The 15,179-nt window shown below is 40.0% G+C and overlaps 1 protein-coding gene across 1 annotated transcript in view; it reads right to left on the bottom strand.

The window, feature by feature from the left end:
• Window positions 1-15,179, bottom strand: part of TTC6 (tetratricopeptide repeat domain 6) — a 136,323-nt gene that overhangs the window by 107,305 nt on the left and 13,839 nt on the right. Inside the window, exon 5 of the mRNA XM_061612809.1 lies at window positions 5,405-5,473. Within this exon, the coding sequence (XP_061468793.1) occupies window positions 5,405-5,473 (69 nt within the window). The remainder of the gene's footprint in view (window positions 1-5,404; window positions 5,474-15,179) is intronic.

Here is a 15,179-nt window from a genome sequence, read left to right as displayed (position 1 = left end):
ATTGGAAGAAATATATAGTTTCAACATGTAAAGGATGGATAAAAGGAGTTTGACAGCTAACTGAGTTGCCAAAGGGGAATTGCGAAACTGAGAAAAAGAAAATGAATTAAGTGACAAAAAAATTGTGGCCTTTCATTGAATTTTGAAAAATAAAGATTATGGGTTGAATCCAGGTCCCCTAGAACAGTGTGGGAGGTGGTGCTGGGGGCTCCTACCACCACCACCAGTGGGATTTCCCCCCAGTGGATCAAAAGTGTTGTGTGAAGGGAAGGAGCCTTTACATCCATGGAAGGCCAACTCTGGATCCCAATATTAATACTAATGGGTATCAGTGTTATTAAGTAATGTGAATCTTTTATATATATACAGTCTGCATCTGTATTGGAATTGATTTTTAAGATGTTCTTAAAACTTTTTAAATGGTGTTTTTAATATTTTTAAAGAAGTTTTGCTTTAATATATTTTAAAGTCTGTTTTTATGTTTTAGAGTGTTTTTAGTGTTTAGTTTACAGCCCTGGGCTCCTACTGGGAGGAAGGGTGGGATGCTGCTGCTGCTGCTGCTGCTGCTGCTGATGATGATGATGATGACGATTCCTAAATGAATTCAGTGAATGGAGTGAAGTCAGAGACGTTATCAGGGAAGAATGCAAAAAGAGAATACCTCTAGTTAAAAAGAGAGAAACACCTCAGTGGATGACTGCAGAAACTCTTAAAATGGTTAAAGAGAGAAGGAAAGCAAAAGCAAAAGGAGATAGAAATATGGTTAGAACCCTAAATGCAATAATACAGCGACTAGTACGTAGGGACAAAGAGAACTATTACAATAGTTATTGTATAGAAATAGAAGAGGACAACAAAAAGGGAAGAACAAGAGCCCTATTCCAAAAGATCAGAGAAATTAAAGGGAAATTTAAACCACGAGTAGGGATGTTGAATAATCAACAGGGAAACACACTGACTGAACGAGATGAAATAAAAGGAAGATGGAAGCAATACACTGAAGAACTCTATAAAAGAGATGCCAGGATGACAGATTCATTCATGGAAGAACCGTATGATAAAGAACCAGAAATTTCAGAATGCGAAGTGAAAGCTGCTCTTAATATACTTGGAAGAAACAAATCACCAGGAATAGATGGCATACCAATAGAGTTGCTACAAGCTACTGAGACTGAATCTGTCCAAATCTTGATAAAAATTTGTCAACAAATATGGAAAACGAAAAAAAGGCCCACAGACTGGAAGCGTTCAATATACACCCCAAAGCCAAAGAAAGGAGATCCCCAGGAATGCAGTAATTATCCAACTATTGCCTTCATATCCCATGCAAGTAAAGTAATGCTCAAGATGCTACAACAAAGGCTCTTACCATATATGGAGCGAGAAATGCCAGATGTCCAAGCTGTATTTAGAAAGGGAAGAGGCACCAGAGATCATATCGCAAACATACATTGCATAATGGAACAGACCAAGGAATTTCAGAAGAAAATCACCCTGTGCTTTATAGATTACAGCAAAGCCTTTGACTGTGTAGATCATGAAAAACTATGGAATGCTTTAAAAGAAATGGGGGTGCCACAGCATCTGATTGTCCTGATGCGCAACCTATACTCTGGACAAGAGGCTACTGTAAGGACAGAATATGGAAAAACCAACTGGTTCCCCATCGGAAAGGGTGTGAGACAGAGATGCATTTTATTACCCTATTTGTTTAATCTATATGCAGAACATATCATACAGAAAGCGGAATTGGACCAAGATGAAGGAGGTGTGAAAATTGGAGGGAGAAATATCAGTAATTTAAGATATGCAGATGATACCATACTACTAGCAGAAACCAGTAATGATTTGAAACAAATGCTGATGAAAGTTAAAGAGGAAAGCGCAAAAGCAAGACTACAGCTGAACGTCAAAAAGACTAAAGTAATGACAACAGAAGATTTATGTAACTTTGAAGTTGACAATGAGGACATTGAACTTGTCAAGGATTATCAAAACCTTGGCACAGTCATTAACCAAAATGGAGACAATAGTCAAGAAATCAGAAGAAGGCTAGGACTGGGTAGGGCAGCTATGAGAGAACTAGGAAAGGTCCTCAAATGTAAAGATGTATCACTGAACACTGAAGTCAGGATCATTCCGACATGATATTCCCAATCTCTATGTATGGATGTGAAAGTTGGACAGTGAAAAAAGCGGAGAAGAGTAGAATCAACTCATTTGAAATGTGGTATTGAAGGAGAGCTTTGCGCATACCATGGACTCCGAAAAAGACAAATAATTGGGTGTTAGAACAAATTAAACCAGAACTGTCACTAGAAGCTAAAATGATGAAACTGAGGTTATCATATGGACACATCATGAGAAGACATGATTCACTAGAAAAGACAATAATGCTGGGAAAAACAGAAGGGAGTAGAAAAAGAGGAAGGCCAAACAAAAGATGGATTGATTCCATACGGGAAGCCACAGACCTGATCTTACAAGATCTGAACAGGGTGGTTCACGACAGATGCTCTTGGAGGTCACTGATTCACAGGGTCGCCATAAGTCGTAATCAACTTGAAGGTACATAACAAAATTCCTAAATATCTATAGTGATATTTCTAACTTCATTTGCTCTACAGCCCACCATAAGCCCTTTCTGTTTATGTATCAATAATTAACACAAAACAGAGGAATTTTCCTACCATAAACATCCTGCTCCAGGTAGAGTAAGGAGAGCATTCGTATCCTTCTGGACTGCCCTTCCACAAGTAGGAGGCAAGTTGCCTTGACCCTTAATTCCTCTACTATGGAGGAGTCATACCAAACTGGAATGAGTAGGAACCTCTCAGAACAAAAACTCCTATACATAATTGTAACTATATACTGAAACCACTATGGTCAATCCCTAGGAAATTCCCAGAAAAAATATAAAGGAACCGAGAAAGGGGAGGAAAGTAGAAGTCATCAACCCAGGAAACCCTGACCAACGCCCCTTGCCTGTGTAGCCTATTATCTCAATGTATCATAAGTTCTAAGAATTCAAAACACACTGAAGGCCACTTCTGCCAAAGGCCATACCTGCTAATGCTACAACATTCATTTTATATCAGTGTGTGAACATGTTGCTGCATGTGAATTGATGCCCAAGTAGTTGCCTTGCCATTTTTGTCCAGAGGTTCCTTAAAGCTGCTACCCCCTTACTGATTGAGCTGTGATATCTGCTGGTAAACATTGAGAACAATTTTATATGCCTCACCAATGCAGTCCCAAGCTACCTAACAAGATTTAGACATCTTCTGTCCCATAGAGGCCTTCTGAAAGGATGCAAACAGGTCCTCAGGTTTTCTATGAATCTCCCTTCTTTCTAGAGAGAAAGATTTCTATGGACATCTAATTTGCACCCCAAAACTTCCTATGCATGTAGTGGATTAGGACATAATGAATGGCGACCACTTCTTCAGACCTGTGAAGACAAGAGTTAATTATCTCTAATTAAAATAAATGAGGGAGAAATGCCAGATCCGGACATTACCTTATCTCTCTGGATTGGAAAATAAAGCTCTCAACTCTGACATCTGTTTAGGCAAGTAACAGCCACCAACGCTTTCTTAAGTCAAAACTAAGTGGGAGCTTGGCAATGAGACTGAAAGGGCACCCCATGAGAATGTTCAAAATCCAATTCAAATTCCAGTTGGGAAACCCATATACTATTGGAGGGTTAATGAAGGTCACTCTCCCCCTCCAGCCTATGACAATGGGCATGATCTGAGATGGAGCCCTCCCCAACATAGTTCAAAATACCATTGAGCACCATCACTCAACATTTGAGAGTCCTGGTGCCTAGGCACTTATTGAGACCTTCCTGCAGAAACTCCAGGATTGACATAATAATCTCTTCTAATCCTGAAGAACAATCCTTAGCTATGCATAATTACAAAAAGGTTTTCTCTGTGACCCCTCAGACTTTGTAGATGGAGAGTCTTCTTGATGCTAGGAGAGTGTTTAATGTCACCTCTGTCCTCTGACGCTGGATCTAATCACAAGCAATTTTATGAGATAAAATTGGCCACTTTGGTACCAAGATATTTATTCCTTTCATACCTAGGTAGTTGAACCTTGACACAAACCTGTGCACCTGTCTGTTTATCAGATTTGCAGATAGCTCTATCAATTATGTTCCAAAGCACTGTACTATTTGGTAGAAGATCTAGGAATGTAAGGTACTACTCCACCTCCTGTATGGTGCTCCTATTTAACCTATCCACTTCTGTGTTGGTCAAATCCACTAGATGCTCTGACTTAAATGATATCAGATCCCTTTCCGCACATTTCAGTATCTTGCAGGCTTCTCAATGAAGCAAGTGGGATCAAGTTTCCAGCAAGAGTCAGATTCAGCAAACTGAGTCTGAATCCTGACAAGGTGGAAATGCTCGTGAGTGGTTCTGGATAATTGGCCATAAAGCAGTGCTTCCAGGCATATGATAGGAGGCTGAGGAAGCACACTTTGAGGTCTCATCTAGGTCTCAACCTGCTTCTTCTGATCTTTCCACTGCACTGACTGATCGAGCATGCAAGGACTTAACCCTGAACACTAGATCTCAGCATTCTTGCGCCTTCGATGGGTTCCAGAGAAGAACAGAGGGGGATTGTTGTCTGAAGAATACCCCCAAACGCTCCCAAACTCACTCATGTGAAACCCCAAAACCCTGCTAGGATGTGTCAGAGAGAATGGGGGGCAGAGATGAAGAACAAGAAAAGAAAGGAAGAAAAAAACTTTTATTCAGGTTTTGTAAAGGGCTCTAGAGAGCCTGACACAGAAGTTTCATCATAAACAGGCAACAGAGCAGTCTGGGAGTTAAGAAGCTTCATTCACCCTAGCACAGCCTTTCCCAACTAGTGGGCCACCAGATGTTGTTGGATCACAATTCCCATCTTTCCTGACCATTGGCAATGCTGGCTGAGGCTGATGGGAGTTGTGGTCCAACAACATCTGGTGGCCCACTAGTTGGGAAAGGCTGCCCTAGCAGAAGACTTTTGCAGGGTTTAGCCATGTTTAGCATATAATTACAATTATATATTTTGTTTGGAGAGGTTCCTGAGAATTCCATTTCTGTTTGACTCCTCTCTAGCAAAGGAGTCAAGTTTCAAACCAGCCCTACTTCCTACTGGTGGGACGGCAATCACAAGGTACCTTCAATGGCCTATTTAACAGAGAATTAAAGTTTAAGATAAAAATTATTTTGAGTTAAACTTAGAACAAGAAATAAATATTGATGTTATTCTTTCAAAGCTCTACTGATTTTAAACACTGATTTCAAAGCTGCACTGATTTTTTTTGGTTCTTTGAATTCCCAGGCAATGCCAGGCATGAGGTTGCTAATAAATAATAAATAATACATTGGAAAAAATACAATACCTCTGATGGTTCCCGTTCAGAAAGTAAAATTCCTGGACACGAATGACATCTTCCACTGACTTTAACATTCTATGAAACAAAGCAAAAAGTATACAATAAGTGGGTAATTTTGTATGAATAGAATCAGTAATTTTCTTAATATAATTTTTATCAGAAAGCTAGATTCAGTTTGTGAATGCATATGAAAACTATGTTGATTTTATTTATTATTTATTTCATTTATTAGATTTATATCCCACCCTATCTCCCAGCAGGAGCCCAGGGCAGCAAACCAAAGCGCTAAAAACACTTTAACACATCATAAAAACAGACTTTAAAATATATTAAAACAAAAACATATTAAAACAAAACATCTTTAAAAACATTTTTTAAAAAGCTTTAAAAACATTTATTTATTTTTTTAAAAGGTTTAAACATATTAAAAAGCAATTCCGACACAGACATAGACTGGGATAAGGTCTCTACTTAAAAGGCTTAAATTTTACATTAAGAGTATAACATTAAAAAGAGTGTTCTTTATACAAAACATAAATTTGACATGAATATTTACACTGAGGTGGAAATGGGGTGGTGAAGAGGTGCATAACGTGGGTTCTTCTAATTCAGAATAAGTTTTCTTGTCAAAAGCAAAAACACTATTTCACATGAACACAATTGTCCTCATTAAGCAACTATTTGAATGTGGGGGAAATGTGGGTTTGGTCATATTTTTCCAGGGATACTGTTCTCACACAAATGAGATCCACTCATCTCAGTGCTCAAATTATTTGCCTTTACTCACAACTCAGACACAAATATGCAAAGAAGAAACAGTAGTTCTTACCATAAATGGTATTTCTTCATGGATGACAAGAGGTCTCCAAGCGGGTATTGTAGCTCCCTCTACAGCTCAGAGACAGGAAACACTTCAGCAAATACTTTTGCCCCTCCCCTCTTATTGAGGCTCAGTTCATTTCTTGGAAAAGCAGTAGAGATCAGCTTCAACAGAAACTGAAGACCCAAACACACTACATGAATAAAAACACTGAACCATACAACAAATGTGTTAGGAACAAGGTCAACTGACCAGGAACAAATACATTTATAGTAGCAAAGGAATCATGTCACTCACTGACTTGGTGTCAGCCACCAGAATTTGCAGAAACACAGAAATACTCTAAGGGTGGGCCTTGAACACCTATTGTCATCCATGAAGAAATACCATCTACGGTAACAACAACTGTTTCTTCTCTCATGGGTGACAGAGGTCTTGAAGCAGGACATACTAAAGCTGCAGACCTAGGGTGGGCATAAGACCTGTTGCAGAACTCTGCACCCAAACACTGCCTCCGCTGAGGCATATAGATCAATTCTATAGTGCCTTGTTAAAATACTGGGAGTAGACCATGTCGCTGCCCTACAAATATTTATTATTGGAACGTTTGTTGAGAAAACCGCTGACGTTGCAGCAGATCTGGTAGAGTGCACTGTAACGCACAGTGGTGATGGCAGGTATAAAGACTCATATGCTATAGAAATACAAGCTCTGATCCAATATGCCAAAGTTGAACTTGATACTTTTTTGCCCATCATGGCAGGATGGAATGACACAAATAGGGTCTTGGATCGCCTAAATGGTTTGGTTCTATTAATGTACACCTTCAGTGCATGTCTGACATTTAATGAGTGCCATACCCTCTCTCTGGGGTGACAAGGGTTAGGACAGAAAGAAGGTAGAATTATTTCCTGTTGCCTATGGAAAACCATGTTGCTGCGGATCATGGAAGAGCGAAGGAGCCCCTCAGGGGCCCCTGTAGCTCCAGGGGCCCTAGGGCCAGTGCCCCACCTGGCCGCCCTTTAGAACCGGCCCTGGCTTGCTCCACTCCTTTTCAAATTGGCTGGCTCCGCCACTTCCCTCAACCCTGCCTGTATTTGGACCACCTCCATAGACTCACTGACTGGAGATACATCAGAGCCCGGGTAATTCCTAACAGGCTTGGACAGACTAAAAAAACGAGATCCTAAAGAAGTTCCTTCAGTGGGATCATCAGTGCCAAAATTTGGCATCTGCTGCAAAACAGCAGGAAGTTGTAGCAGCAGAGTGCTGACTACAGCTACCGCCGTATGCTGCCCAAGCTTCTTAAAATGATTTTCTTTCATTGCCTCTTATTTTTCTCCATCACTAATTTGCAGGAGTAGGAATGAAGAAAAGCTGACAAGTGGGGGTTTTTTTGGGGGGGTGAAGGTTTTTTGTAAGGAAAGACAGAGATAAGAATGAGGGGAGGAAAGAGAAACAGACAAATGGAAAAATAGAAAGAACTCCGTGGGAGAGACAGAACACCAACAGGATGTGCTGCAAGCTGAGACAGGAAGTGAACTCAGCCTCAACAGCGAAGGGGCAAAATTAATTACTGAAGTGTTTCCTGTCTCTCAGCTGCAGGGGGAGCTACACTACCCAATTGGAGACCACTGTCATCCATGAGAGAAACAGGGACTGCTGATATACTTCTGCCAAGTTCCAAATTACTTTTTTTCAGCACAGGAGCAAATTCCAAGAGCATTTTGGTGCATAAGCATGCTGTTTTTTAAGAAGGGCAATCTATACATTCTCTAAATAAATAAAAACAAATAATATTGCAAGCAACTGTGCCAAGATACAAAGATGGATCTTTAGCAGAAAAAAAAAGCTGACTGATAATTTTTTATCTGTGAACAGGGGGTATTAAGACACATTACAATATAGTGGAGTGTCAAATATACGGCTATGAGTCTTTATCAGCCTATTAAGGTTTCCTATACAACACATGGCACTCCAATTGCACTAAGTTAAATCCAGGAATTTTGGGAGCACAGGAATGCAATGTTCATACACACAAACCACACACATTAATGGCTGTTACTATGCATCACAAATACACTTCTCCCCTAATACTTTTTTTATTTAACAAGTTTTATATATTGCTTAATGAAAAAACATCTAAGCAGTTTACAAAAAACAACACTCATTAAAAATACCAATGAAATCAAACAAAAACAACCTATGAAAATATAGAAAAAAGAACAAGTTTTTAAAAACATATACATGATAAAATAAAACAATTAAATTTGCACTGTAGAGGGGGAAGTAGCAGTGATGAAGGCATCAGGATGGGGAGCTTGGGAATTTATTTTTAAATGATAGAATTGCTTCTTGGTGAATAAAAAGTTACTTTCTTAGTATTTCACAAGGATTACTACATGCATTCTTCATGTTTTCCACAAAATACACAAAATTTATGGAAGTTTAAGTCTGACATGATTTCACTACAATTCTAACACAATTCTAAGCAGTAGCAGGCAGTGGTATGGCAGTGCTTACCAGAGCTCCCATCACTGCCAATGCTGTGGTTTACTGGAAGAGAGAGGAGAAGCCAATCTGGCCCTCCTGCTGGCGCATATGCACCATGCCAGCCTCACCACCACATCACTCCTCCTCATTGGTAAGCCATAATGACAGCAATGACAGAAGGTCAGGTACAGGCTGCCATCCCGCTAACTGCTACTGTTTCTAAGACAAGGAGAGACAGACTCCAATTAATTGAGTCTTGATTCTGCTGATGAGCTGAAAGGAGGAACGTGTTGCAATAAATTTGTTGTTGTTGTGTGCCTTCAAGTCAATTTCGACTTATGGCAACCCTATAAATCAGTGACCTTAAATAGCACCTGTCATGAACCACCCTGTTCAGATCTTGTAAGTTCAGGTCTGTGGCTTCCTATATGGAATCGATCCAACTCTTGTTTGGTCTTCCCCTTTTTCTACTCCCTTCTGTTTTTCCCAGCATTATTGTCTTTTCTAGTGAATCATATCTTCTCATTATGTATCCAAAGTATGATAACCTCAGTTTCATCATTTTAGCTTCTAGTGATAGTTCTGGTTTAATTTGCTCTAACACCCAATTATTTGTCTTTTTCAGAGTCCATGGTATGCACAAAGCTCTCCTCCACCTTTCAAATGAGTTGATTTTTCTCTTACCGGCTTTTTTCACTGTCCAACTTTCATATCCATACATAGAGTTCAGTGATACACCTTTGCATTTGAGGACCTTTCCTAGTTCTCTCATAGCTGCCCTCTCCAGTCCTAGCCTTCTTCTGATTTCTTTACTATTTTCTCCATTTTGGTTAATGACTGTGCCAAGGTTTTGATAATCCTTGACAAGCTCAATGTCCTTGTTGTCAACTTTAAAGATACCTATATTTTCTGTTATTACTTTAGCTTTCTTGACGTTCGGCTGTAGTCCTGCTTTTGTGCTTTCCTCTTTAACTTTCATCAGCATTCATTTCAAATCATTACTGGTTTCTGCTAGTAGTATGGTATCATCTGCATATCTTAAATTATTGATATTTCTCCCTCCAATTTTCACACCTCCTTCATCTTGGTCCAATCCAACTTTCTGTATCATATATTCTGTGTATAGATTAAACAAATAGGGTGATAAAATACACTCGTCTCACACCTTTTCCGATGGGGAACCAATCGGTTTCTCCCTATTCTGTCCTTACAGTAGCCTCTTGTCTAGAGTATAGGTTGTGCATCAGGACAATCAGATGCTGTGGCACCCCCATTTCTTTTAAAGCATTCCATAGTTTTTCATGATAAACACAATCAAAGGCTTTGCTGTAATCTATAAAGTACAGGGTGATTTCCTTCTGAACATAAGAACGTAAGAACATAAGAAGAGCCTGCTGGATCAGGCCAGTGGCCCATCTAGTCCAGCATCCTGTTCTCACAGTGGCCAACCAGGTGCCTGGGGGAAGCCCGCAAGCAGGACCCGAGTGCAAGAACACTCTCCCCTCCTGAGGCTTCCAGCAACTGGTTTTCAGAAGCATGCTGCCTCTGACTAGGTTGGCAGAGCACAGCCATCACAGCTAGTAGCCATTGATAGCCCTGTCCTCCATGAATTTGTCTAATCTTCTTTTAAAGCCATCCAAGCTGGTGGCCATTACTGCATCTTGTGGGAGCAAATTCCATAGTTTAACTATGCGCTGAGTAAAGAAGTACTTCCTTTTGTCTGTCCTGAATCTTCCAACATTCAGCTTCTTTGAATGTCCACGAGTTCTAGTATTATGAGAGAGGGAGAAGAACTTTTCTCTATCCACTTTCTCAATGCCATGCATAATTTTATACACTTCTATCATGTCTCCTCTGACCCGCCTTTTCTCTAAACTAAAAAGCCCCAAATGCTGCAACCTTTCCTCTTAAGGGAGTCGCTCCATCCCCTTGATCATTCTGGTTGCCCTCTTCTGAACCTTTTCCAACTCTAGAATATCCTTTTTGAGAAATTCCTTGGTCCGTTCCATTATCCAGCATATGTTTGCAATATGATCTCTGGTGCCTCTTCCCTTTCTAAGTCCAGCTTGGACATCTGGCATTTCTCGCTCCATAAATGTAAAAGCCTTTGTTGTAGAATCTTGAGCTTTACTTTACTTTCATGGAATATTAAGGCAATAGTTAGATAATTACTGCATTCCCTGGGATCCCCTTTCTTTGGCTTTGGGATATATATTGAACACTTCCAGTCTGTGGGCCATTTAGTTTTCCACAGTTGTTGACAAATTTTTGTCAAAATTTGGATGGATTCAGTCTCAGTAGCTTGTAGTAATTCTATTGGTATGCCATCTGATGATTTGTTTCTTCCAAGTATTTTAAAAGCAGCTTCCACCTCACATTCTGAAATTTCTGGTTCTTCATCATATGGTTTCTCCATGAATGAATCTGTCATCCTGGCATCTCTTTTATACGAGTTCTTCCATCTTCCTTTTATTTCATCTTGGTCAGTCAGTGTGTTCCCCTGTTGATTATTCAACATCTCTACTCGTGGTTTAAATTTCCCTTTCATTTCTCTAATCTTTTGGAATAGGGCTCTTGTTCTTCCCTTTTTGTTGTCCTCTTTTATTTCTATACAGTAACTATTGTAATAGTTCCCTTTGTCCCTACGTACTAGTCACTGTATTGTTGCACATAGGGTTCTAACCGTGTTTCTGTCTCCTTTTGCTTTTGCTTTCCTTCTCTCTTTAACCATTTTAAGTGTTTCTGCAGTCATCCATTAAGGTCTTTCTCTATTTTTAACTAGAGGTATTCTCTTTTTGCATTCTTCCCTGATAATGTCTCCGACTTCACTCCATAGTTCTTCTGGTTCTCCGTCAACTAAGTTTAAAGCCTCAAATCTGTTCCTTATTTGATCTTTATATTTTTCTGGGATGTTATTTAAATTGTTTTGGCATTACGATTGCTTTGTTGTTCTTCTTTAGCTTTACTCTGATTTTCAATATTCCCAGTTCATGATCTGTACCAGTTTGCTCCTCGTCTTGTTTTCGCAGAAAGTATGGAACTTCTCTATCTTCTGTTACCAATTATATAATCAGTTTGATTCCTATATTGACCATCTGGTGATGTCCACATGTACAGTCGTCTTTTCAGTTGCTCAAAAAAATGTGCTTGCAAGAAACAAACTATTGGCTTCATAGAATTCAATAAATCTTTCTCTTGCTTCATTTCTATGTCCTAAGCCCCATTTCCCCACAATTCCTACTTCTTCTCTGTTCCCTACGTTTACATTCCAGTCCCCCATGATTACCAGAACATCTTGTTTTGGGGTGTGATCAGTTTCTTCCTGTACATCTGCATAAAATCTCTCCAATTCCTCTTCTTCTGTTTTTGCCATTGGAGCATAGACTTGGATAATAGTTATGTTAATAGGTTTCCCATTTAATCTCATTGATATCACTTGCTCAGACCTTGCGTTGTAGCTTCTAATTGCTTTTGCTACATCACTTCTCACTATTAAAGCAACTCCATTTCTTAATTTCTCATTTCCTGCATAAAATATTTGTAGCTGTCTGATTGAAAATGTGTCATTCCTGTCCATTTTAATTCACTCACACCAAGTATTGTAATGCTGATATGTTCCATTTCTTGCTTGACAATTTCTAATTTCCCTTGGTTCATGCTTCTCACATTCCATGTTCCTATTGTGTGCATCGTACAACTCCAGACTCCCCTTTCGCATCTGTGTGCATCAGCCTCTGCTTTCGGCTTTGACCCAGCTGCATCATTAGTCACAGTGCTACTCATACTTGTCCTTTGTTCTTCCCCAGTAGCTCTGTGAGTGCCTTCTGACCTGGGGGGTCTCATCTTCCAGCACTACCTCACGTTGCATTTTCAATACTCTGTTCATAGGGTTTCGTGGTAAAAGGTATTCAGAGGTGGTTTACCATTGTCTTCCTCTGAGTTTGGATGAATCTTAGTCTGGTGTCTCAGCTTTGACCATTCCGCCTTGTGTGCCTCTGCTAGGAGTCTAGCCTCTTGGTCTAGGCTCTTGACGGCATTGCTCTCAGCTTCTTCAACACTCTCAGACCCCGTCATCATGTTAAGATGTGCATCCTAGAGGGGGTGTATATCTGTAGAAAAGGTTGATTTAGAGGGAGGGTTGTATTTTAGCTCATTTTATCTTATTATAACCGGTTTGATAAACTCGGGCTTAGGATTTAGTTTATAAATCTGTGCATTAAACAAATAAATAAATGGCAGGTTTTTTTCAGGTACAAGAGGCAGAAGAAAGTCATAGGAGATCAGCAACATCTAGACCAAATAAACCTTTGGGAAGGAACCATTGTTCTTACTTGATATTTCTCCATTGGTAACTAAATATCATCATTATTGGCTCCACCTTGTGGTCAAAAGCAGGGAAGGTGAATTGCTCTCCCAGAATCCAGTTTGCATCCTAGCCAAGCTTGAACAGGACTTTGCTGACTTGTGAACCTTAGCTATGTAGAATAAATAATTTGACAGCAACCTTAAACCAGGGTGTAGCCCTGATGATCTTCAATTACCAATGGATAAATACCTTTCAGATAAGAACAATAGTTCCTTCTCCTATTGGTATTGAAGATCATCAGAATAGGATATACTAAAGCTACCTACAACCTGGGTGGGCCATCTAAACAGCTGCCCATTATGACACTAGGACCTGCTGTAACACCTTCCTACTGAAAGCTGCTTCAACCGAAGCATACTAATCAATTTTATGGTTCATAAACATATTGGATATTGTCCATGTTGGTCTAAGGCATACCTCAATAACAGGTGCATTACTTTCAATCAGGTTGTCTACAAATGATTTAGCACCAGGTTCTCCATGAACATGCGGTGCACTATGGGTGAGAAATGCCCCCCTTCAAGCTGTACTCCGCTCCCAAGATGGTACTGGAAGTGGTGACCTCCGTATGTGAACTTCAGATATTTTCAGTGATCTGGATAGGTTAGAATGTGAAGATAAGCCTCCTCTAGGTCTATTGATTAAAGCTGGAAACTTGCAGGGCCTTCCTTATAGAGGCTAAGGTTTCCATGTGAAATTTCCTGCAGACTACCCATTTATTGAGAAGCGTGCAGTCTAGCACCACTCCCTAACAGCCATCTTTCTTCAGCATGACGAAGATAGATTAAATGCTCAAAAAGGCCTCTTCTGACACAACCAATCTGATAACGTAAATCTGCAAAAGGTGGTCTGTGGCATCCCACACTGTCTCTTAACTGGGCAACATGGCTCCAAAGATGGTAAGAAATGTGTATTCTGTATTTTGTACCTGTACTGAAGAGACGAAAAAACCCACAGAACTGCTGTGATGATATTCCAGGCTTGATGGTAGTTGAAGCCTGCCCCCCCCCAGGTGAGGCTATACCATCAGAAGCATTGTCACCCTGGGCTGCTACTAGGAGAAAGGGTGGGATATAAATCTAATAAATAAATAAATAAATGTTCACCCACATGGGCTGCAGAAAACTTGCCAGCCTTCTGACGCCATTGCTGGAAATGTACTCTGTTCCAAGCTGCTCTGTTGGGATGGAAATTGTGCCGTCCACCTTGAAAGCAGCTTGCATGAAAGAACAGGTAAGGAACAAAACATTGGGATAGCCATCTGTCCTCCCTGCAAACAAAACCATAGTCTTGCACGTGTCTCATGACTCAATAAGGACATCCCTCAATGTTTCTTCCCTGGAGAGCTTTATGGTGACATGGGGTGTTGTTGGCAAATTAATGTGAGACACTGTGTCCACTTCCCAGTGCTAAAGCCACAAGGTTCTTCTGGCCACTATAGTCTTCTCTTCAGAATCCTGGTGAGAGGTCACACCTCCAAGGGTGTAAAATGTTTTCTACTCTGCTTTAATCTTGTGATTAAACTCTGGCTGTGTGACAAGGGTGCAAGAAGGCATTTGTCATTTTTCCCTTGCTAATTAATAAAGTGCCTCAATCAACATTTAACTATACGTGTGTTGGTTGTGTATTGACTCTGGTCCAGTTGATGTGTCTGCTGAACCTCCCATGTACAGTTTTGGGAGTTGTTGGCTGTTTGTAAAGCTGTGGCCCCTTTGCAACTTTTGAAGAATCAGTAACTTTAACCCTAACACTACTCATACAGAAATGCACAGCAAGAGATCTGATGAAGGGTTGACAAAGAATGAGGGGATAAACAGATGCAATACTTTTTTTTGGTAAAATTATAATAGTGGAAAAAACACAAGCAAAAACACTGAGGTCTATGGCAGTTAAAATGGCAATCAGCCTCTCTCATATACACACGTAAACTAATACAAAATAACTCTATTTTAACTCTCCACACAGAGAGAATAAATGACAGAATACACTAGCCACAAAAACAAATATTTCAGGCAAAACACAAGCACACCAAAGCCAAAACTAGCCTGAAGAGAAAAGAAAGTCTGGAGAGCAAACAGTTAAAATAACTGCTTTGATGAAGG

Source organism: Rhineura floridana, chromosome 2 (assembly GCF_030035675.1).
Source record: "Rhineura floridana isolate rRhiFlo1 chromosome 2, rRhiFlo1.hap2, whole genome shotgun sequence".
In the NCBI taxonomy this organism is placed as follows: domain Eukaryota; kingdom Metazoa; phylum Chordata; class Lepidosauria; order Squamata; family Rhineuridae; genus Rhineura; species Rhineura floridana.
Note: the sequence above shows the minus strand (reverse complement) of the source record. Positions and strands in the feature narration are given on the sequence as shown.